At 43.2% G+C, this 21,605-nt stretch overlaps 1 protein-coding gene across 4 annotated transcripts in view; it reads left to right on the top strand.

The window, feature by feature from the left end:
• The window catches only part of SMARCA2 (SWI/SNF related, matrix associated, actin dependent regulator of chromatin, subfamily a, member 2), a 180,573-nt gene that overhangs the window by 31,983 nt on the left and 126,985 nt on the right, over positions 1–21,605 (top strand). For all 4 annotated transcript variants that reach the window (XM_042963969.1, XM_042963972.1, XM_042963970.1 and 1 more), the window contains exons 5-9: positions 821–1,076; positions 7,896–8,022; positions 9,991–10,164; positions 11,676–11,849; positions 14,242–14,412. In XM_042963969.1, the coding sequence (XP_042819903.1) occupies positions 821–1,076; positions 7,896–8,022; positions 9,991–10,164; positions 11,676–11,849; positions 14,242–14,412 (902 nt within the window). The remainder of the gene's footprint in view (positions 1–820; positions 1,077–7,895; positions 8,023–9,990; positions 10,165–11,675; positions 11,850–14,241; positions 14,413–21,605) is intronic.

Raw genomic sequence — 21,605 nt, 5'->3', positions numbered from 1 at the left:
TTTTGATAAGCTGGATGATTACATATCCCTTTATTCTGTTAGCATGAGGAAAATGCTCTCTTGAATCTTAATATTTACTACTTTTTATTAGGTGGGATGAGTGGCTCCCCCCCACCAGATACACACACTGCAATGTTTTTAGAAACATTTTCTAATATGTAGTAAAAAAAAAAAAAACCCAAAAACTTAAGTTCCTGAGATGCACTGATTAAGCCTGAAATGTGCTTTATAGGTCATTAAGGAAAAATGTGTGCCCCTTTCAGCTCACATCAGAGGACTGGCCGGGCTGCTGGCTGTTATTTGCAAGGCAAGGGTTTCAACAGCAAGGCTGCTGCAGAACAAGACCGGGGTCTGCCTAGAGCCGCGTTTTTGGCGCAATTTGCGAAATGTGATTTTTAGGACCGCACCCAAATCGCATCTGACTGTTCCATAACTCCCTTGCTTTTCTCAACTCTTGAATGCACCTGTAATTGTAATTCTTTAAAAACAAAACAAAATAAAAAGCACTGTTCAGCTACATTAATTGCTGGGCCTCCGTTCCTTTCATCAATTTATTCCTTTAGTCATTTATGGACCATTTCGCCAGTGTTCGTTAGTGAATGCCATTTCCCTATGCGGACAGATGCCAGGTTCTTCTTTCCTTTAACTTCCTTTCCTCCCCTGCCCTCCTGCCTTCCTCCTCTTCCTCCCCTCCTTCCTTCCCTTGAGACAGTTTACTTGTCCCCATGGCGGGTCCCCCGGGGGCAGCGGGCAGGCCGGGGGTGCGCAGGGGCGCCGGTCCGCCCGAGCTGCTGCTGCCCGTGTCGCTCTTGTCCCGCAGGCCCGGGGCCAGAGCTGAGTGGCCCGAACACCCCGCAGAAGCTGCCGGTGCCCGCGCCCAGCGGCCGGCCCTCGCCCGCGCCCCCCGCCGCCGCGCAGCCCCCCGCCGCCGCCGTGCCCGGGCCCTCCGTGCCACAGCCGGCCCCGGGGCAGCCGTCGCCCATCCTGCAGCTGCAGCAGAAGCAGAGCCGTATCAGCCCCATCCAGAAACCGCAGGGCCTGGACCCCGTGGAGATCCTGCAGGAGCGCGAGTACAGGTAAGACACTGTTCCCCGCCCCGCCCCCCACCTCGCCGGGGGTGTGTGGACCGCTGGTGTGGTGGGCATGCTTCCCAATGGGACAAGGCACAGGCTGAAACTCAGGCTGCGGGAAGAATGTCCTTGGAACAAGGGTTTGTTTGCCATAGCGGTGTCAGGAGAGGGGCCTCTGGGTTCTCAGGACGGTGAGTGTCATTCTCTGAGTCCGGAAAGCTGTCATCACCCGCCATGACATGCCAGGCACTGTGTCGGGCACTAGGGATGCAAAGATCAAAGTCCAGCCAGGAGTGCCTGTGGATGCAAGAAAGCAGACCCGTCATACTTGGCCTATCTGTGCAGGGTGTCTCTCAGTTTATCCTTGAATGATGGCTTCGAGCTGGTCTCATGCTACTAAAGCCTACATAGTGGCTCACTGTAATATATTCTTTGTTTTAATGCATGCATTTGTGGGTCTACAGCTTGGCCCAGCCTTAGCGGTAAGCCCGATACAAGTGTCTTCATGTGGGGTCCTTCTTTAAACTCTTCATTCCAGAAACCTAATTTTCACCTGATTTGGCACATTTATCTGAATCAGTAGTGGGCAAACCTTTTCTGCAAATGGCGGGATGGTTAAAACTTTACCCTTTTCAGGACTGTGGCAAAGGCCTCTCAGCTCTGCTAAGAGCATCCACAGACAATAATGGGCTGGCTGTGTTCCAGTAAAACTTTATTTACAGAAACAGGCTGTGGAAAGGATTTGACCCACAGGCTGGAGTTAGCGGACCCTTGATGTAAATACTTAATGTTAACCAAAAAGAGAGTCCAGGAGTGTTCTGTCACTTACCAGCTGTGTTACCTTGGTGAAGTTACATCTCTTTTCCATGACTCAGTTTCCACATCTGTTAAAAGAAGGTGTTAGAGTACCTCTTGTAGGGGGGGAGATTAAATGATACAAAGACTTTCAGTACATATCAGCTATGATTATTCCCAATTATTATTTAATTTCAAAGAAATTATAAGGGAAGGTCAGTAAATAACATCTAGCTTCCCTTTAAAGACATCACCTTAGTCTTTATTGAAAAACACATGACTTACATGTTACTAGATTAAAACACTGAGTTACCAGCTTTGGTAGTTAACTGTGAAAGAAATCACAGTACCTTGCCCGTAAATGTGTGTAGCTTTTTGGATGAAAAGCAAAACTTTCCTCTCTTTGCTATTACTAATCCTCAACAAAGAGCTTTTGTATTGCTGTTTCCTAAATTTTATGTATCCCTAGAGAGCTACATATACATCATCAGTTGGTATTGTAGTGTTGACAGACAGATCACTGTGCGGTACAAAGTCACATATTAGCACTAGGTTCCTATCTGGGGGCAGAAGCTTTATTCATATGCGGTACTTTCTTTACATCACTACTGAATTAAAAAAAAAAAAGTCAAAAGTATTTTTTTAAAAAGGCGGTAAGTAGCACCGAGGGGTATTGTTTAGTTACTCTAAAATTCTGACTTCCAAAGAACTAACTTTTTTTTGTCCTTACCTCAAATGTACCAATATTGTTACTACGTCATGTGAACTACATTCATAACATAGACACTCTCTCTACCTAGAAATACATCTGGACTTTTCTCCTTGTTCAGCCTGTGTTGTGCGGGGCGGGGGGTGGGGGGAGGCAGGCAGGTGTATGTGCATTTTACTGACTCCTAAGTTTTCTTCATTTTTACCGGAACCGTATTTGCAGGACTTTCTTGTCATGAGCCCCATTTTTAGCACCCTTGGATAGCCTCCCAAAGTATACAGTACTAAGTAGGACTATGTAGCCTATTCCAGTGTGTGAAAAGCTTTGGTCCTCCAGTCCCGTATCAATAAGAAAAAAATACATGAGTCGGGATCTTTTAAATTATAAGCAGAATGTGGTGGAATGGCTATTTTTGATATTATTATCATTACTTGATGAAATGTCTCCTCTTTCGTAAAGATGCGTGGCTTCCGGAATGATTGCTCTGGCAACTCTGGGTCTGAAAAGCAGGTGGGGTCTTGGGGCTGAACTTTCCCATGGCCATCTTGAGAAAGAGCACGGGTTTCTCCTGGCAACATCACAGGGCATCTTGTATCTTCTTTAATTAGAGAGCGATGGCTGGCTTCCCCATCTGGAGATAAATGGTTCAGCTGCAGAGAGGAGTTAACTTTATCCTTCAGAAGGGGTTAGATCGAGTGCCTTAGGCTCTTGTAAGAGACAGCTAAGCAACTTTTCCTTTTGCCCCTCTTTGAGAGAATGGCTTCCTGGTCTTTAGCACTAGTAGCTGGAAAGGTCCTGTGTATCTTTACCTTCTGATCAAGTATTTGAGCAAGGTCTAAAGTATATATATATATATATGTGTGTGTGTATATATATGTGTATGTGTATATATATGTATATGTACATGTATGTGTACATGTAATATATGTATACATATATTTGTTTTATAATTTATGTACTTAATTGGAGCAAAAACCATCTGATCGATTATTTGAGCAAGGTCTAAAAGATATTAATAGATAGATAGATATCTCCTTTATAATTTTATGTACTTTGTTGGAGAAAAGACATCATCTGTCAGAATTTCTTTAACAGATATTCATGTCTTTGACCATGGTAATATCACTTACCTTGTCTGTGAAAATTGAAAGGAAGTTGTCAGAATCTCAAATTTCTTTTTGACTTTTAAGTCGCTTGGCTGTTTCTCTTGCTCATCATAAAAGCAGAATCTTGACAAACTGACCTTCTTGATTCAACAACAGCATAAATAAGTTTCTGGGCCTGAACACTTTGCCTCAAATCTGTGCAGTCTCTGCGGTGAAAACATTTTGTTCCCATCTAAATTGTATCCTTTCTTTTTTGACCATCTTTCTCTTACTGATGAATCTCAGTGCCTTTTTCTGTAGTTAAGCGTCAGAGAGAGAGTTCCAGTTTGTCCTTGCTGTTGTTGTTGGTGGTGGTGGCGGTCTTTCCAGCTTGCTTCTCTTGCCCTGTCAGTACACCTGACTTCACTTCTCCCATCCTGAGTTCGATATTCGGGCAAAAGTGCTCCGGTTGTCACGTTAGTGTGTTAATGAATGGATTCCACAAGCGTTTTCACGGAAGATGCATTTCACATTCAAAGGAGTTTATTTGAGAAGTTCGCCTTTGAAACACGCCAGCCCTCTTTGGCATCAGTTTCAAATTCAGTATGAAAATAGTAGCACACCTTGCTTCAGGAAGCAAGCGTGTTTTTTGTCCTTCCCGGATCCCCACTGCAACCCTCAAACTCCTTCTCAAAAATTACCAAGGGCTGTTTGGTCAGCAGAGTTACGAAAAGTCATTTTCCCCCACCCTCTCCCCTCTCTCTCTCCCCCCCGCTTTTTAAAGTGTCACTCAGCTCCTTGAAGGAACAAAATGTACCAGTGTCATTTTCTGTTCAAATAACTCTCCTACAGGAATCATAAACTTCTCCTCTGGACCTGAACAAATATCTGTTACCTTTAATGGAACTCTTTTTCTTGCTGGAACAGTAACCCCTCTTGATTTACTGTTCAATCTGTATGAAAAACCTGAGTGACCTAATTCTGCTTCAATTTTCTGTACTCGTGAGGACACCAAATGAGTCTCCCGCAGTTATACAGTATTACATGTGTTGTTGTTTCGGGAAGTTTAGAATCCTGAATCTCTTTATTGGACTACCTGCTGAATTCCATTGATGGGAAGATGAAATTGTCTGGCGAGGAGCATTATTTAAAATGAAGATTTCTATTAACAACGACGACCACCACCACAAAGAAATAAAATTTTCTGCGTTAAAGCAGCCCCTCCTGTACCCTCGCTACCCACCCACCACGTGCGGAATTCAATGCATGTAATTTTACCGCGGAACCTACCTTTCCTCTTCTGTAGTTTTGCACGATGGCACTTTGCACTTTCCACCCCCCTCTCATAAAAGAAAGATTCTTTTGTGTTGGGGAGTCTGAGATTCCTTGACAAATTACTAGGCCCTTGGGAGATGCAGATATTTTGGGAAGCAGTGCCCCCCACTGCTCCCCAACAGACTCTGAGGCTACATCTGCCCCCATCCCTGCCTCCCCACATCCCTACATCTCCCACTCCCATCGGGGGAATTAATCTCTGTACTCTCAGCCCAGTTGTCCTAAGATTATTTATTTCGTCTTATTTCCATAGACCTTTAGAAGATTAAGAAAAAGCAGCTATGTCTCTGATTTCTCACTTGACCCACTTGGTCAGAGAAAGTAAGCCCAAACACCAAGGGATGGTTGAATTTCTGAGATATTCACATGAAACAAACAAACAAACAAACAAAAGTTTGTGGTAAATCTAGAACCGAGGAAGTAGCCTAACTAAATCACTGACTCTCATCTACCTCCCTGTGATATTTAATTCTCCTATACTGTGGCCTTCGACTTGAGTAAAGCTGTTTTGGCTTAGTTTTCTTTTGTTTTGTTTTTTCCTATTTACATTAAATATTTGAACAAAAAACACACTATAATAGGTTTTTCTCTTAATGTCATAGTTAAGATGTACCATCTTTGGCCATAGTTAGAGATTTTTGGCAATGGGAATATTTAAGAAATTGAATTGGATAAATGAAATGGATCTTTGTTCCATACGGTGAAAATTTAAAAAAAAAAGAAAGAAACTGATGAAAATCCCATGAGTATCAGTAGTAATAGGAATGCACAAGAACAGTGGGTGAGGTGGGGCAGTCTGGCCAAAAGAATACAATGTGGAAGTTTGTTTATTTTTTTTAATTATTTAAAATTTGTAAGTGTTCCTTTTTTTATTTCAAAAATGGCGGAAGTTTCTTACCGTCATTTGAACTCACAAGTGTTTATTCTGCTGCATGTGTAAGCCGTTTAAGGGCCTGTTTGCTTGTGTTCGTACAGAGGGCTGAAAAAAACAGCATGATAACACAGACAGCGCTAATAATAGCATGTTCTGCCATCAAATCGTTCAGTAAATCAGAATTAATAACACGTATGTACCAAATAAAACAGGAATCTGTCAGGATATTATTTCCAGCAAAGTCAATGAAAAAACGATGTGTACTGTCATTTTTTAAAGTTTTGAAAAAGATGACATTTTACTTCTCTACCAAAGCAAACAGTTGCAGGTTCTGTACATTTTTTTGGTTTGGTTTTGTTTTTAAAAGCACTCAGTTTTTGATATTTGGGCTAACTGAAGTAATAAGATAATTTTGTGGCCCCTCGCTCAGAGATTTTACTTTTTCATGTTGACGCACACAGAGCATCGTAAAGGTCGACAAAACCATAATACAGATTTGTATTTATTTAGTCATTTATTATTAATATTTTTAAAGATTGTATTTTTTAAGTAATCTCTATACCCAGCTGAGGGCTAGAACTCACAACCCTGAGATCAAGGGTCACACGCTCCACCGACCGAGCCAGCCAGACACCCCGCATGATACGAGTTTTTAAAAGAATCTTTAATTATCAGCTTTTATAGTTGAGGTCCAGGAAAGCTGCAGTCAGAAAGTGTGTATTAATTACCTGCAGTGTCCCTGCAGGTGTCAGGCAAATGAGGCTCCTGTCCGGGCTCCCTCCTTCACTAGTTCTGTGAAGTTTGCGTGTTTCTTACTGTCTCCAAACCTCAGTTTTCTCATCAGTAAGATGGCACCTCTATAGCATTTACCTTGTAGGGGGTGCATGCATGTGTGTATGCGTGTGTGAGTGAGTGTGTGTGTGTGTGTGTGTGTGTGTGTGTGTGAGAGAGAGAGAGAGAGAGAGAGAGAGTGAGTACGTGCAAAGGAGGGAGGGAGAAAGAATTGAAGAAAATTCTACCTTAAATACACCTTAGCACAGTTAATGTTAACTTAATTTAACTTACTACCTTTTACTATTCTTCATGAAATCTTTTCCAAGACACTTCTGCCCCGAGTTTGGAGGGAGGTAGTTCTAAAAATAGATTTTAAATGGCATGCAATTATTTGTAAGAATAGGATCCAGGCGAAATCTGAAGCCGGTTTGTATGGGGTCACAGTAAAAGTATCCCGGCTGAATGAAGAAAGTGGGGTATGTTTTGTTTTCTCTTCTGCCTTTATTTTGAAGAATGACCTGCAGTTATATTTCTGATGATGTCGGAGATGAGAATCTCTAGCAACCCTTTTTCTAGAAACGTAGTTTTTAAATACTGTTACTTTACCATCTCCCGCTTCCCCAAACCTGATTTTTAAAAATGCCTACTTTGCCTTTTCTCAGACAAGCACTGCTCAGAGAGGAAGTGGTCGTGGTTGGCAGGCTCCCTCCGTGAAAGTTTTGGGTTGGTTGATTTCTGTGGCCTCAGCACCTAAAAGTGCTCTTGTTCACTCAGCTTCAACGGCTGTTGTCATCAGCATCTTGGCAAAGAGGGCACATGGCCTGGTTGCCTAGGACGGAACTGGAAGTCAGAAAGAAAACTCTGTTGTCTCAGCTCTGCACTCTGGCTGCCTGGGCATTTGGGAGCAAATCACATTGTCCTGTCTCTCATGTTCTCTCTGTCTGAAGCAAGTCATGGCACTGGACTGCCTTCCTAGATGCATCCTGAGTCTTCCTTTCTGGGTGTTCGAGAGAGAGAGACGTTGTGAAGGCCAGAGTGTTGAGCAACATACGGCACCTGTCCGCGTCAATGCAGAGGTCGCTCTTCTCCGTTTAACATCAGATAATCCAGCTGGGCATCAGGAATTCGCCGACAGCAAGATCCGGGATATGTTTTGCCAGAACTTAAACCTGAGGGTTACTGTTTATCATTCAAGACTCAGTTGTAATGTATATTTCCCCCTCCCCTCCCCCCCATTTCCTTATCTCCTTTAGACTCCAGGCTCGCATAGCTCATAGGATCCAAGAACTGGAAAATCTGCCTGGCTCTCTGCCACCAGATTTACGAACCAAAGCAACTGTGGAGCTGAAAGCACTTCGCTTACTCAATTTCCAGCGTCAGGTAATACCTTTTCCCCAGCGAATCTGAGATGAAGGAAATAAGCGGAAGTCTGTTCAATATTGTTATAAAGATATAAACTTAGTAAAACTAGTGTGTATTTCCAACCAGCAGCATAGAGCCAAAAGTAATGAAGATGAATTGTTTATTATTCTACTTTTTTTCTTCTGTATATCAGAGACATTTTTTTTTCTCCTATATTACGGTTTCCAAAGTCAGAGTAATGGCATTTTGTTACCATGGATGAAACCTTGAGAATAAATGGTTTAGCTTGCCTTTATGACTCCAAAGAAAAAGATAGAAGGGGGTCGATCAGAGTCTCTTTGTAAACACAAATGTAAAATCCTAGCCATTCCGAATTCTCCTCTGCTGAATTGATAGCCCCTCATTTGTAGAAATACATAGCACTGTTTTCTAACTGCTGATTATTCATCGGAGCCTAAGTTTGAAGCATTTGACCACATCAGGCCCATGTATTGACTAATCAGTGGACTGTTACCTAGTGTTCTTGCTGTGGTTCTTAGTAGTGACTGATTAATAAAAGCTAGCATGGTGATCTGTTTTATAACTGCCGAGTCTGTAGGAGACTAGTGAAATGAAGTAGAGATAGTCTTTACGTTGGTGAGTTTTGCTCTGTGGACCCAAAAGGTGCAGGTCTCCTGGTCCGCACCCTGCCTCGTTTAGCCAAAGGGGAGAAGGGACGCATGCTTGCCAGGCAGGTGGGTTTACTTGGTGAAGGTCTCGGGGCGTGCAAAATGAATTATTAATGAATGAAAGTGGTTTGGAAGTATTGAATTGCATGACTCAGTCTGTTGCGGGATGTGACTAAAATCACAAAGGCACCCCACTTGCTACTGTCATAGGAACTCGGTTGGGAGTACATTTGCCCTATGGGTTATAATGTCGCAGGAGGGTGTCGTGGTGACAGGGTGCTCCTTGGCCATAGCTTTGTGAGAGTAGCTTTCAGCTGAAATTCTAAAAGAAAGAAAATAAAAGGCCCTGAATTCCATTTACTTCCTTTCCTATACGGGACTTCACGAAACGCACTTCATGAAGTGCTTGCTAAAATTTTGTGAAAATAATTAATAACCGAATATATCTTCACAAAATAAGATTATATTCAGATTTGCTTCTCTGTGCTGGACTCTTACCAGTCTCTGATTTTTTTTGCTTGATGGTGTAGAAAAGTCCACCCTCTATGAAATTTTCCCAGTGAATTAACTATAGTTGATGCTGATTTGAGATTCAGTTAGATTATTATTTTAACGTATATGCCCAATCCTTCCCCCACCCCCACCACCCCGGCTGCTACCACATAATGTACAACATGGATAAGATACTACGTTTATGGTAATCTAAAAAGAAGTCCACGATCTAGTGTGAAATTTAAATATCTTGGAAAGAATATCATCGTTGGGAGTGGAGGAAGCCAAAGCCCATATTTCCCATTTTTCATGTGAAAATTAACATTGAATTAATATTGTTTGAGTACCTGCTGCTACTGTGCATGAACAAGAAGTAACGTTTCTACTCTTTTTTGCAGAGCATCATTAACGTCCATCTTTAGACACAAAGAGAATGTTAGTATGGCACTTAAAATGAAGTAAAATATTTCAGAAGCTCATTAGCTAATTAATACCATTAGAATAATTAAACAGAATGAATTCATTTATTGAACACCCAAGACAGGTTTTGGTTAGTGTTTTTTATAGTGCTGTAAGTTTCTGTTTTTGTTTTTAATCTGAATTACTGGGAAAGAACACTTTTACCGTCTTTGAAAATGCTGCGTGGATTTGGCACGATTTAGTCCCTTCACTTACAAAAAACAAGGCCAACTCCGACGGAGAACCTTGTAGGGACCCCATTCTGCCCCACTAACGGGGAGCAGGGCAGTGGAGGCTGTCCAGGAGCCAGGCCTCTGTTTGGGGAAGCTCTCCCAACGGCTCCCCGCTCCCCCCTTGACCTTGACAGCTGAGACAAGAGGTGGTGGCCTGCATGCGACGAGACACAACCCTGGAGACGGCCCTCAACTCCAAAGCATACAAACGGAGTAAGCGCCAGACCCTGAGGGAGGCCCGCATGACAGAGAAACTGGAGAAGCAGCAGAAGATTGAGCAGGAAAGGAAGCGTCGACAGAAGCACCAGGTATTGGGGGGTGGACTGTGTGGCCCTACATTGACGGACACGCCTGACTGAGCCCTCAGGTGGACTCAGAAGGACTGAGAAATGTACTGGCGAGGGTGGTGGGGACAAACCATGAGAACAGAAAGGTCCCTTGCAACTCCTGTGTTCCAGCCGCCCCATGGGAGACAGGCCAGGCTGGGGAAGCGGGTGGCCCGTCCATGGCACTGTGAGGGGATCAGTGGAGGACCCTGCTTTCTGAATTCCAGGCAGGTGTCTTCTGCATAATCCCACGGCCAGCTGCCACCCGGATGGCCTGGAAAAGAAATGAAGAGAGCAAAACAGTTTTTGGTTTCTTTTTTTTAATTTCTTATTTATTTTTTGAGAGCGAGACACAGAGTGTGAGTGGGGGAGGGGCAGACAGAGAGGGAGACACAGAATCCGAAGCAGGCTCCAGGCTCTGAGCTGTCAACACAGAGCCCGATGCGGGGCTCGAACCTACAAACTGGGAGATCATGACCAGAGCCGAAGTCTGAGGCTTAAATGACGAGCCACCCAGGCTCCCCAAAACAGTTATTTTTATAACGAATGTAAATACAGCCTCCTGGGCTTTTCTGGGGCCCCGTTGGAGGTTTCATAGGGGCAGATTTAAAAAAAAAATTTTTTTAGCGTTTATTTATTTTTGAGAGAGAGAGAGTGAAAGAGCGCAAGCCAAGGAGGGGTAGAGAGAGGGGGAAACACAAAATGCGAAGCAGGCTCCAGGCTCTGAGCTGCCAGCATAAAGCCCGACGTGGGGCTCACATCTCACAAACCGTGAGATCATGACCTGAGCTGAAGTCGGACACTTAACCGACTGAGCCATCCAGGCACCCAGGGGCAGATATTTTAAAATGTTCCTTCCTAGGGGGTTGGAAATATTTTTGATGCAGGATTTGATTTTGCATTAGAAGCCCTATAAGTTGTGTTTGTTTTCTGGTGCTCGATTTAATGCCCCAGCTTCGTTTCATTTGGAAAAAAAAAAAGTTAGATATTCGTTGGTACACGTGTCTCCTCCTGTATTTCAAAAGTAGATCTGAATTATGGCGGCGATTTTCGTGGCTCCTCATCTTATTTCAAGTCACGGTTCTAAGGCGCTTAAGTTAGAGCAGAAGAGGCATGACTTTTATAACCTGGTTCTCACTGAAAATACCCTCCTCCCTCGGGTTTATTTGAGGGTGATGTGCTTTACATTTCCTCACTGCTGTTTTGCATGCTTCTGCCAATGCTTGATCCTGCCATTTTCATGGGGCCGTATTTTTTGAGGCCTGAGAGGTTTCGCTTCCACACACTGGCGCCCAAACAAACTTTGAGAGCCTTTTTCACCAGCCCCATAGCCCACAGCTCAGCTGCCAGGAGACATCCCAGGGCACCTGTCTCCCAGAAGATTCTAATCGTCCACTCTCATGAAGCCAGAGTGTGTGCTTTCTTGGGCTACGCTGAAACCTCATGGGAAATAGACTTTGAGTGTCCTTTTCTCCTCCCTTTGGATCCTGTAGGAGTACCTGAACAGTATTTTGCAGCATGCAAAAGATTTTAAGGAATACCATCGGTCTGTGGCCGGGAAGATCCAGAAGCTGTCCAAAGCAGTGGCAACTTGGCACGCCAACACGGAAAGAGAGCAGAAAAAAGAGACGGAGCGTATCGAAAAGGAAAGAATGCGAAGACTGATGGTAAGGGGCTCGCTCGCCTGCAGGGACCCCGGGAAATGGGGGTCCTCACAGGCACCCGTATTGAGAATGGTAAATATGCTATAGCAGGGAGTGAGTAAAAGCGGCTTCTCAAACATGTTAACACACTCCTTTGAACCTCGTACGGATGGAGTAAGCACATCTTCTCTTTCCTGGACAGCACATACCACGAATCCAGGACCACGGCTGATGAGTCGAGTGCTTGCCTGTCCTGGGGCAGCATTGCTGTTCAGATTATAGCTTCTCACATAAAGGCGGGTCGTACAGCTTTCAGGAGTTGTATTTAACAACCAGATCGTCCTTTGTAAAATTTTGCGTCTTTGAGACTCATGATACAGGTTGCTTTGCATGAATGTGTCATGAAGTTATATCTTGGACTCGAAGAAGGTCTGTTTTTTGAAGCCTCTGGTGTTATCCTTTTTTTTTTTTTTTTAATGATAGAAATTTCTCCCTAGCAGTATAAAAAGTGATTTTTAAGTTAATTTTGAAATGTTGCGTTTTTGGTTATAGCTGTGTTATTGTCAAAGGCTACCCACGGGTCATTGCATTTATGCTATTATTTTTTAATGGATATATAAATACAGAAGGGATTGGTTTACATCATTGACCTGGGTGTTTGGTTTTATTGACCATTTATTTTTGGAATTGGACCTCGGAGCACACCATGGAATTTTAAAAGTGTGTGTGATCTATAATGATACGAGACCTGCAAATTGTACCTGAGACATAATGCCTGAGAGTAGGATGGAGATAAAATCATTAGCCTTGGCCCATAATTACGAACCTGGAAAATTCCAAGTGACAAGGCCTTTCTTGGTGTTATTATGGTTTGAATTTTTTTCCCCACTAATTTTGTGGATTCCAGAGACTAAACACCATGTTTTAAAGAGCCCTGTTTCCAGGTATTACTAAACCTTAGATCTCCTCCAACCTCCCTCTGCTTTTTCGGGAAGGAGACGACTGTCCACGAGATTTCTAACTAGCCAAGGAGGCTGCTTTATAGTAATTTGAGCAGTAAGCGGTCAAAATTTGTCTGATTCAACTGGAGTGAAACTATATTAGAACTTCAGTAACAGATTGGTTTGACACTAATGATTAGGCATTTGCAAATCATTAATTTTTGCAATTAAATGATGGAATATACAGATAACAGGGAAACTGCAGTTTTTATCACTCTTTCTTCAAGTGAGATCAACCATAACCAAAAGCAATTAGAGTTATAATAGCATTTGAGGTTCACACTCATCCACGGGGCAGACAGCAGCTAGACTGGGTTATAAAACGGCTGTCACTCGGGCACATGCTGGAGTGGTGCCCCTGGACCAAAGCTCCCCAGCTTTTCCGCAGAGTGGAAGATTTTGTGGTATGTCCCTTTTTATCCTGCGCGTCACACGAGGAAAATATTTTGAGCTGTCCTTTTTATTGGGATGCATAAAAGAGATTTCTCTTGAAATGGCCCAGAGTACATCAGAGTTTTTATTGCATTTAACCTCATAATGTTGCTTAATGGGAGGTAGAGTTGGAAATTACTGTACCTGTTTTATTACCCAGCAGTATCAGACTCCAGGTGCTAAATGACTCGCCTCTAGTCACGTAGGCCCGTCGCGCCGTGCCTGTCAGTGACAAAACTCCCCCGAATTTGACTTTTCCTATCAGCCGTGGTGTTTGTGATGCTTTTACGTATATGAAGTTATACTTACTACACTTAGAGTCCATTGGAGTCTTTGCCATTAGAAATACTTACTGAACTATTTCTGAATGAAGAGATCTTATGTCTGGAATTTGCTTCAGGACACTCTAGCTTGGGACTGGGGAGAGAACTTGAGGGAAGGGTAGCCGTGAAAAGGGAGTCCTCGTGAGTTAATTCCTGTTGCTTGGTGTTGGTGATATGAGAGATTATACTCTCCTCTCTGCTTTCCCTTGTTTTTGAAAATTTCCAGAATACAAAGTGCTTTCCCTTGTTTTTGAAAATTTCCAGAATACAAAGTTAAGGATACACTTTGGATGACGGATTCTCAAATTTTATCTCTGTGTGTGTGTGTGTGTGTGTGTGTGTGTGTGTGTGTGTTTGTGCGCGCGCACAAAGAACCTTAGAAGAGCAAAGAGCTGACTTTGAGGACTTGCTCGCACCACATAAGTAGTGTGGTTCAGTGTCCTGACTGCTACGAGCCCGCGTGTCCTGGGACGCAGGCATGGCGCCCCCAAGCGCACCCCAGACCCGGATTGTGCGCCATAACTCGCGCAGCGTGGATCCTTAGGTTGCCCGCACTCACCACCGGTCAGAGTTCAGACCATGAGGGGGGCGGAGGAGCGGCAGATGGAGTCGTCTGCCAATCTTTATGGCGCCCTGACCGTGTTCTTCTTTCCTTAATAGGCTGAAGATGAAGAGGGCTACAGAAAACTGATTGATCAAAAGAAAGACAGGCGTTTAGCTTACCTTTTACAGCAGACTGATGAGTATGTGGCCAACCTGACCAACCTGGTTTGGGAGCACAAGCAAGCCCAGGCCGCCAAAGAGAAGAAGAAGAGGAGGAAGAGGAAGAAGGTGAGCGCCCTAGTGAGTCAGAGGAGAGGAGTGTATGGTCAGGAGCCAGTCCAGGGCCCTTTAATACATTCTCCTGGGGCACCTGGGTGGCTCAGTCGGTTAAGCATCCGACTTTGGCTCAGGTCATGATCATGGGTTCGAGCCCCGAGTTGGGCTCTGTACTGGCAACCCAGAGCCTGGAGTCCGCTTCAGATTCTGTGTTTCCCTCGCTCTCTGCCCCTCCCCTGCCCATGCTATGTCACTCTCTGTCTCTTAAAAGTAAAAGAACTTAAATATATATATATATATATATATATATATATATATATGCATATATACATGTATGTATATATACATATATATGTGTATATATATGTGTGTGTGTATATATATATATATATGTGTGTGTATATCTATATATATATATACATATATATTTACTCGTTACTGCCCTAGTGGAAGACTCAGATATTTGAGTTGCAGAAAATGCTTATCCAAAACAGGCACGGTGTCAAAGAGGTGATGAGGCACACCAGACCACAGGTCGGAGATGAGGGTGTAGCCAGTAGGATGTTCCAAACTGTAACGGTTCTGTCCATACTTTCACGGTCCCGTACAGTGTTGAAATATCAAGTGTATACGGTCAGTAAAAAAGGGAAAGATGTGAGGGCACAGAAGTATTTGCCTAAGTTTAATGCCAGTGTGGTAGGGTGATGAAAATTAAGAAGGAATGCAGAGTACAGATGGAAAGAGCCTGAGAAAGATGTTAAGAGATGGCGTTGGGGTACTTTCAAAACAGATTTCAGTCTGTTTATTTGAACGGGAGACAGTGTCAAAGTGGTTCCTTCATTCAGTTCAGCTGCCCTGGTGTCACAGTAAGGTGAGTGTCTAAGGCAGGGTTTTAGGTTATTACAGAGAACAGTAAATCGTTTTATGTACAATATAACCTAATTATATTGCACAGAAAGTGAAGAGTAAGATTTAGAATTTCTGCCCTGCAGATATTGTATCTTGATTCAAGGGCAACCTGCCAGTGTAGACCTGTGAATACAGATCCTCTCTGAATCCTGAGTGGTCTGGTGATTTGGTTCTTGGTTCATGTTTTGTTTTCACGGCACACCCTGATTGGCCTGGACACACACACCAGCAAGAAACAGGAAGTCTCGGCCAGGGCTGTGAGGATTGAAGATTGGTGCCATTTAATCATTTATTCTGTGCACTGAATAATTGAACGCAATGTTTTTCAAAAAATAATTAATTTCATGGCTCCTGAATTCCCATCCCTGCTTCATAATTAAGGAGGAGAAATAAATGATTGAGAAGGTGCCTTCTTGCACCTGACTTCTTTAGTAGAAGATAGCTTCCCGCAATGTGAAGAGTGCGCAATGACTCAGGGCTTGGATTTAGACATTTCGTCGGTGAGCGATCCCTCATTTTCTTGTCAAGGTGGCATTATAGACTCTGCAGAATGTCAGCTCCCAGTTTCTGACTTCAAAAGACGCTTTCAGAGTCAGAGAAAGGCACATGGGCAAACAGGTAGAAAGAATTCTGTAACATTCCACAAGGGGACCCCATGAAACGGCAGTTTTCGTTTTTCCTAGTCCGGAGCTGTGTTTTGCAGAAGTGGCCAGGAAAAGGTCACTGTTGGTGTCCGTAGCAGTAAAATTCAAATTCTACTTGGTGTGTGTGTGATGTAAAAGCTGAAGGGTCCCCGAATTGAGCTTCTGGCTTATAATTAATGGATTCCTGCCATGGTATTAGATTGTTATATCATCGTAGGCAAAGAAAGATCTCTAACTGAGTGATGGGGATTATGCCTTTATTTTTGTGTTAATCTGTATAGAGCGGGAACCTGTCACACTATTTTTCACGATGCTGCCAACTTTGCATGATCTATAGATTGGCTCTCTACTTCCAAACTCTTAGCTTCAGTTTTGCTGATAGCATTTATTCTTTTCTCTTTTATCTATTTGTTTGACGAGTATCAACTGAAGCTAGGCAGCGGGCTACACGTTGGGGGAGAAAGAAGGCGATGGCCAGGAGAAGCACACGTGCCTTCTCAGTTCCATCAGAGAGCGAGAGGCAGGTAGACATTAATCAAATATGCAACCAGGTACATAATGATAAACCACGATGAATGCGGAAAAGGAAGCCCCAGGAGTCAAATTGGGGGCGGGGACTGGTTTCCTGGCAAAAGAATAATGGATACCAAAGCAACTCCCTCCTGTCTGCCTGGTGGGAATCTCTGGGTGGCTCTGGCTGGTTATCTCACACGATTGAATGTGCAGAACCATTAGTTGATCATCAGCCCTCTGCCTCCTTCCCGGTGCTCTGTCAGGATCCCCAGCATTTGAGCACACCCTGCCCTCAGCAGGACTGGGGAGGACCTGCTGTATTTCCTTCCGGGGCCATCTTGCTGGGACAAATGGGATAATGGAGGAAACAAAGAAACCAGGCTCCTTCCTGAAACCTGTCTCTTTCCTGGGGCTTTGAGACTTCTTTCAAAGCAAGTTACACAATTGCCGATGCACCTTTATTCAAGTGCAAAGCAAATGGATGCTTTCAAAAGCTGATTATTTGACAGTTTGGATTATCTGCAGTTCTTCTTCCCTCCATTAGAGTGAATGATTGAGATGGCTCCTTCCAGCTTCTCTGCTGGGGAGGAAGGCTGTGTCCTGAAGCTTAAAAGTTCCGCACTGACCCTTTGAGAAAGCATTTTCCCACAGAACAGTATTATGCTGTACCTGTCTGCAGTTGGTTTGTTCGTTTGTTTGTTTTTAATGAAGTAAGGCATCAATAAGCCTTTATTTTGAGAAAGCCTTCTTTACCCAGTGGACCAAGAACATTGTGCTATAGCAACAGGTACAGGACCACTCGGCTACAGCTGACTGTATCTACGCTCTTGTAGATGAGTGTGGTTGACCTTGTAACTTAAATGGAAAGGGATCGATTTTTTTTTTTAATTGCCCCAATGTAACAGAGAAGTTCTCTCTCTTTCTGGTGGAGTTTATTGTGTTTCCTTGCTGTTGGTAAACAGGAGAGTGGGTTTTCTTTAACCTGCCTTGACCATGTTTGCTTCTCTCTTCTCACCATCAGAGCTGCTGCTGTGACGTATAACATTTATAAATCATTCTGGAGCTTCTCGCTGTGGGTCTGGTCTTCCATGAATGCCCTTGAGGTGGAGGAATAGGAAACGAAATACATGTATCTACCTAGGTGTTAGAGGAGGCATAATTTGTAAAGTATGGAAATATCTAATTATGTGAAACCAGTCTTTGCAGTGTGACAAGATTAATGTACTCTGATGTGCACTCTGCATGACCTTGAGGTCTCTGTCCCCTGCCATGATCGTTCTCTTAACATCTGCTGGGTGACTACAAGGTATAAAAGGGCATGGGGCTACATAAGGCCACCAGGGTGTGTACAAGTAGGATTGAGCATACTAGAGTAGAAAATTGAGCCACTGTCTAATAAATCACATTAGTCTGCAGACTTTTATTTTTTTTTTTCAACGTTTTTTTTTTTTTTTTTTTTTTTTTTTTTTGGGCACAGAGAGAGACAGAGCATGAACGGGGGAGGGGCAGAGAGAGAGGAGACACAGAATCGGAAACAGGCTCCAGGCTCCGAGCCATCAGCCCAGAGCCTGACGCGGGGCTCGAACTCACGGACCGCGAGATCGTGACCTGGCTGAAGTCGGACGCTTAGCCGACTGCGCCACCCAGGCGCCCCCAGTCTGCAGACTTTTAAATTTTGTACAAATTTGCTTTCATTCCCTTATAGAGTATTTCATTAAAAGACCTATTACCTCGTGCTTCAGTCTCTGGATCTGTAAGAAGGTGATAGGATTACATGGTAAAGTGTATCTAAAGCATTTAGTGGGGCCCCGGGCAGCTCAGTTGGCCGAGTGTCCGACTCTTGATTTCTGTTCAGATCATGATCTCAGAGTTTGTGAGATTGAACCCTGTGTTGGGCTCTGCCCTGACAGCACAGAGCCTGCTTGGGATTCTCTGTCTCTTTCTCTCTCTTTCTCCGTCTCTCCCTCTCTTTCTGCCCCTCCCCTGTTCTCTCTCTCTCTCTCTGTCTCAAAATAAATAAGTAAACTTAAAAAAAAGCATTTAGAGTATACCCTGGCACAGAGTAAGTGCTCAGTTAGTATTAATTATTTTATGAAACAATTTTGCAGTATAAATGTAGGATAGTAATTGTTGAAATGTGGTTATAGTTTTTTTTTTTTTAAATAAAATCTTCTCTTTCCCCATGCTGTATGTTCTCTGTGATATCGAGAGAATAAATGGCTACTTTATGTATGTATGTATGTATGTATGTATGTATGTATGTATGTATGTATTTTAGTTAGGAGCAATTAGGTAAGATGTCTTTTGGGACAGTGACAGGTTCTTTGCCTGTTGAGGCATGTAGTAGGAAGTGAAGATTTATTCTTTGTGGTGGACCCTGCCTATCTCTCTCTCCCTAGCTCCTACAAAGAGAATTTTTTAATCATAAAGCCTCTAATTTACGGTGGTTCCTGGTGGTAATAAGGTGGCCCTTGCAGGGCTTTAGAGTTCTTCCTTCAGCTGTGGTCAGGAGCCCATGCCAGCCATCCCCGACCTCCCTCACCCAACCTACTGTCAAGACACGTGGTCATTTCACAGGCTCAGCTTCCCGAGCTGTTGACTTCAGGCCAAAAATAAATATTTAATTCCGTCTTCCAAAGTCTTTCGATGGCGTGTATACCAACAGAACTACACCCTTGCTATTAATTTGTGACATTTCTTGGAAACTCAAGATGCTAATAAGAACCGTCCAAATCCCATGGGGCACTGTTGGGTCAAGTACCTTTTCCATCGTAGTGTTCAGTTTTCCTTCCAGAAGTTCTTTAATTCTCTTTCTCAGAAGACACTGTTAGGAGTAAATCTCAGGACCATGACATATTGGAGGGGGAGTGTTTCTGGCACAGCATACCACATTGGTCAGTATGGTAAGAGGAAATGTGTTTTCATCCTTTTTAGATATCAACAAATCAGAAAAACCTGTTGGTATAGTTTTTGGTGAAAAGAGGCATCAGATGCAAAAGTATAGTAATATTGTTGAGACACTTGTTTTAAATTCAAGCCGCTCTCCACTTCTTCTCAATTCTTCTGTCTCTCCTGTTTCTCCCCCCTCCCCCCAAGATGATGATGTACCCCCACGAGGACAATTTCACAGGTCAAAGGAAAGTTCTAAGAAATTCTGGGCATCTGAGTGTAGGGACTGTGGTCAAGGTAGGTGAATGCAATGCCAGCGTGATTAGATTAATTTGATTAGCTCAGTATCAAAATGGGTGAAAACTGAAGTTTGGATCAGAGTCCTGCTGAACTGGATTGACCAGTTACTTGAGTCAAAAATGTTGGAGTTGGTTTTCTCTGCAGAGTACAAGCACAGTAATGTGCAGTTGCCTGTTCATTTGATATTCTTGGGTATTTTTTATTGCTTGATCACCTATCTTAATGCTCAAAGGTCCACTTAAATGACAGTAAAAATAACCCAAGTGGTTTCTGAAAGCTTAGGTTTCCGCTGAAACAGAATGAGTCTGTACGATGCCAACGCTCTTGAATGTTGTTTTAGCATAGTGTAACAACACCTGCTGGGGGATAAAATGCATTCGCTTCATCATACAAATTGTAAAATTGTGAAATATTTGGTAGAACACCGTTTCTTTACAGATCGAGGCCGTTCGTGGCCTGTGTTGGGGTAGTGCTGTGAAGGAAGTGCCCCGCTGAAGTTTATTTTCCTGGGTGCAGGCTTACACAGGATTTTCACATGTAGGGATTCCTTGGCCTCTTTGCGCCCATTGCCAGTTATCTCACATAGCTTCTGCAAGGAAAACAGGTAGCAGTGCACACAGCTTGGTGAACATTCCTAAGTGGAATTTCTAAATTGCCATTGGCCTTGGGCATTGGGAAGCCACACTGTTTTTAGTTGTGAGTAATTTGTTCTGTATCCCCTTCCATCACTAGGTGAATTACACTCCTTCCTCCCTCCAGCAAGCATAATTTGTCCCCAATGTTTTGCAGGTTGGAAGAAGCCAAGACAGGGTCCTTTTAGTCCTGATTAATGGATGAACTACAGTGTTGTAGTTTTTTTTGTAGTTTTTTTGTAGGATTGTTTTGTTTTGTTTTTAATCGACGGAGAAAAAAAAGCTCAGGCATCAGCTGGTAATGTAGGATGTGTTTGTAATCATGTGATGGAGATAACTGTATATGAACGTTCCTCAACTGGTGGGAGACCATGGTAGCACCAAGAGCAATCTGTTTGGAGTTAACATTGAACCAAGAAAAGGGATGTTTTGTGGGATTATTTATTTACTTATTTATTTTTGTGGGGGGTGGGTGGCCAAGATAAAGCACCAGTGTCATGGGAGATCCAGAGATCATCAAACTGAAAGAATCCAAAGCATGATGGGAGAATGTGTTGTCTCTTGCCATAGAGTAGACTGCCACCTGGCTTCCACCTTGTGTAATAGCAGCAGGATTGGGTATAAATTCAGGGCGTGCCAGTTCTGTGAGGAATTGCGTGTGTGTTCTTACCTAATTTTATGGTTTGCAAATACATTGGCATGTAATTACAATAATGATGATTCATTGAGTGTGTGCTAAGTGGATGCTTCTTTATTATTATTAATTTTGGTGCTTCCCTTCCTTCCTTCCTTCCTTCCTTCCTTCCTTCCTTCCTTCCTTCCTTCCTTCCTTCTTTTACCAAATATTTACTTAGTACCTTTTACGTGCCAAGACCCCTTGTCAGTGTGGGGATATACGTGTGACAAAACAGACAGAAATCCCTGAATTCATGGGATGAACCTTATGAAGCAGTTTTAGGCAGTGCTATAACCAGTGTCACAGACATAAAGGAATAGTCTTCAGACAGTCATTGAAACTTGTGCGTTGTGGAGGTTGATGCTAGGAGTATATATGTATATAACAGTATATAATGGAACACTGGATTGTACGTACTGAAATAGCGATCCTTTCCTGCTTCAGCCCCATGAGGGAGGGACTGTTACTGTCCCTTTTTTACAGAAGAGGGAAGCACGACGGAGATTTGCTCAAGATCACATAGCTCAGATCTCTTGTTCTTAGTGACAGAGCTGGGGATTCAAACACTGGTGGTCTAATTCCAGAACCAAATTTTTTAAATCTAATCTTACATTGCCTCTTGAATTCGATATTATTTTTAAA

This window comes from Panthera tigris, chromosome D4 (genome assembly GCF_018350195.1).
Source record: "Panthera tigris isolate Pti1 chromosome D4, P.tigris_Pti1_mat1.1, whole genome shotgun sequence".
Taxonomy (NCBI): Eukaryota; Metazoa; Chordata; class Mammalia; order Carnivora; family Felidae; genus Panthera; species Panthera tigris.
This window is presented reverse-complemented; position numbering and strand designations above follow the sequence as displayed.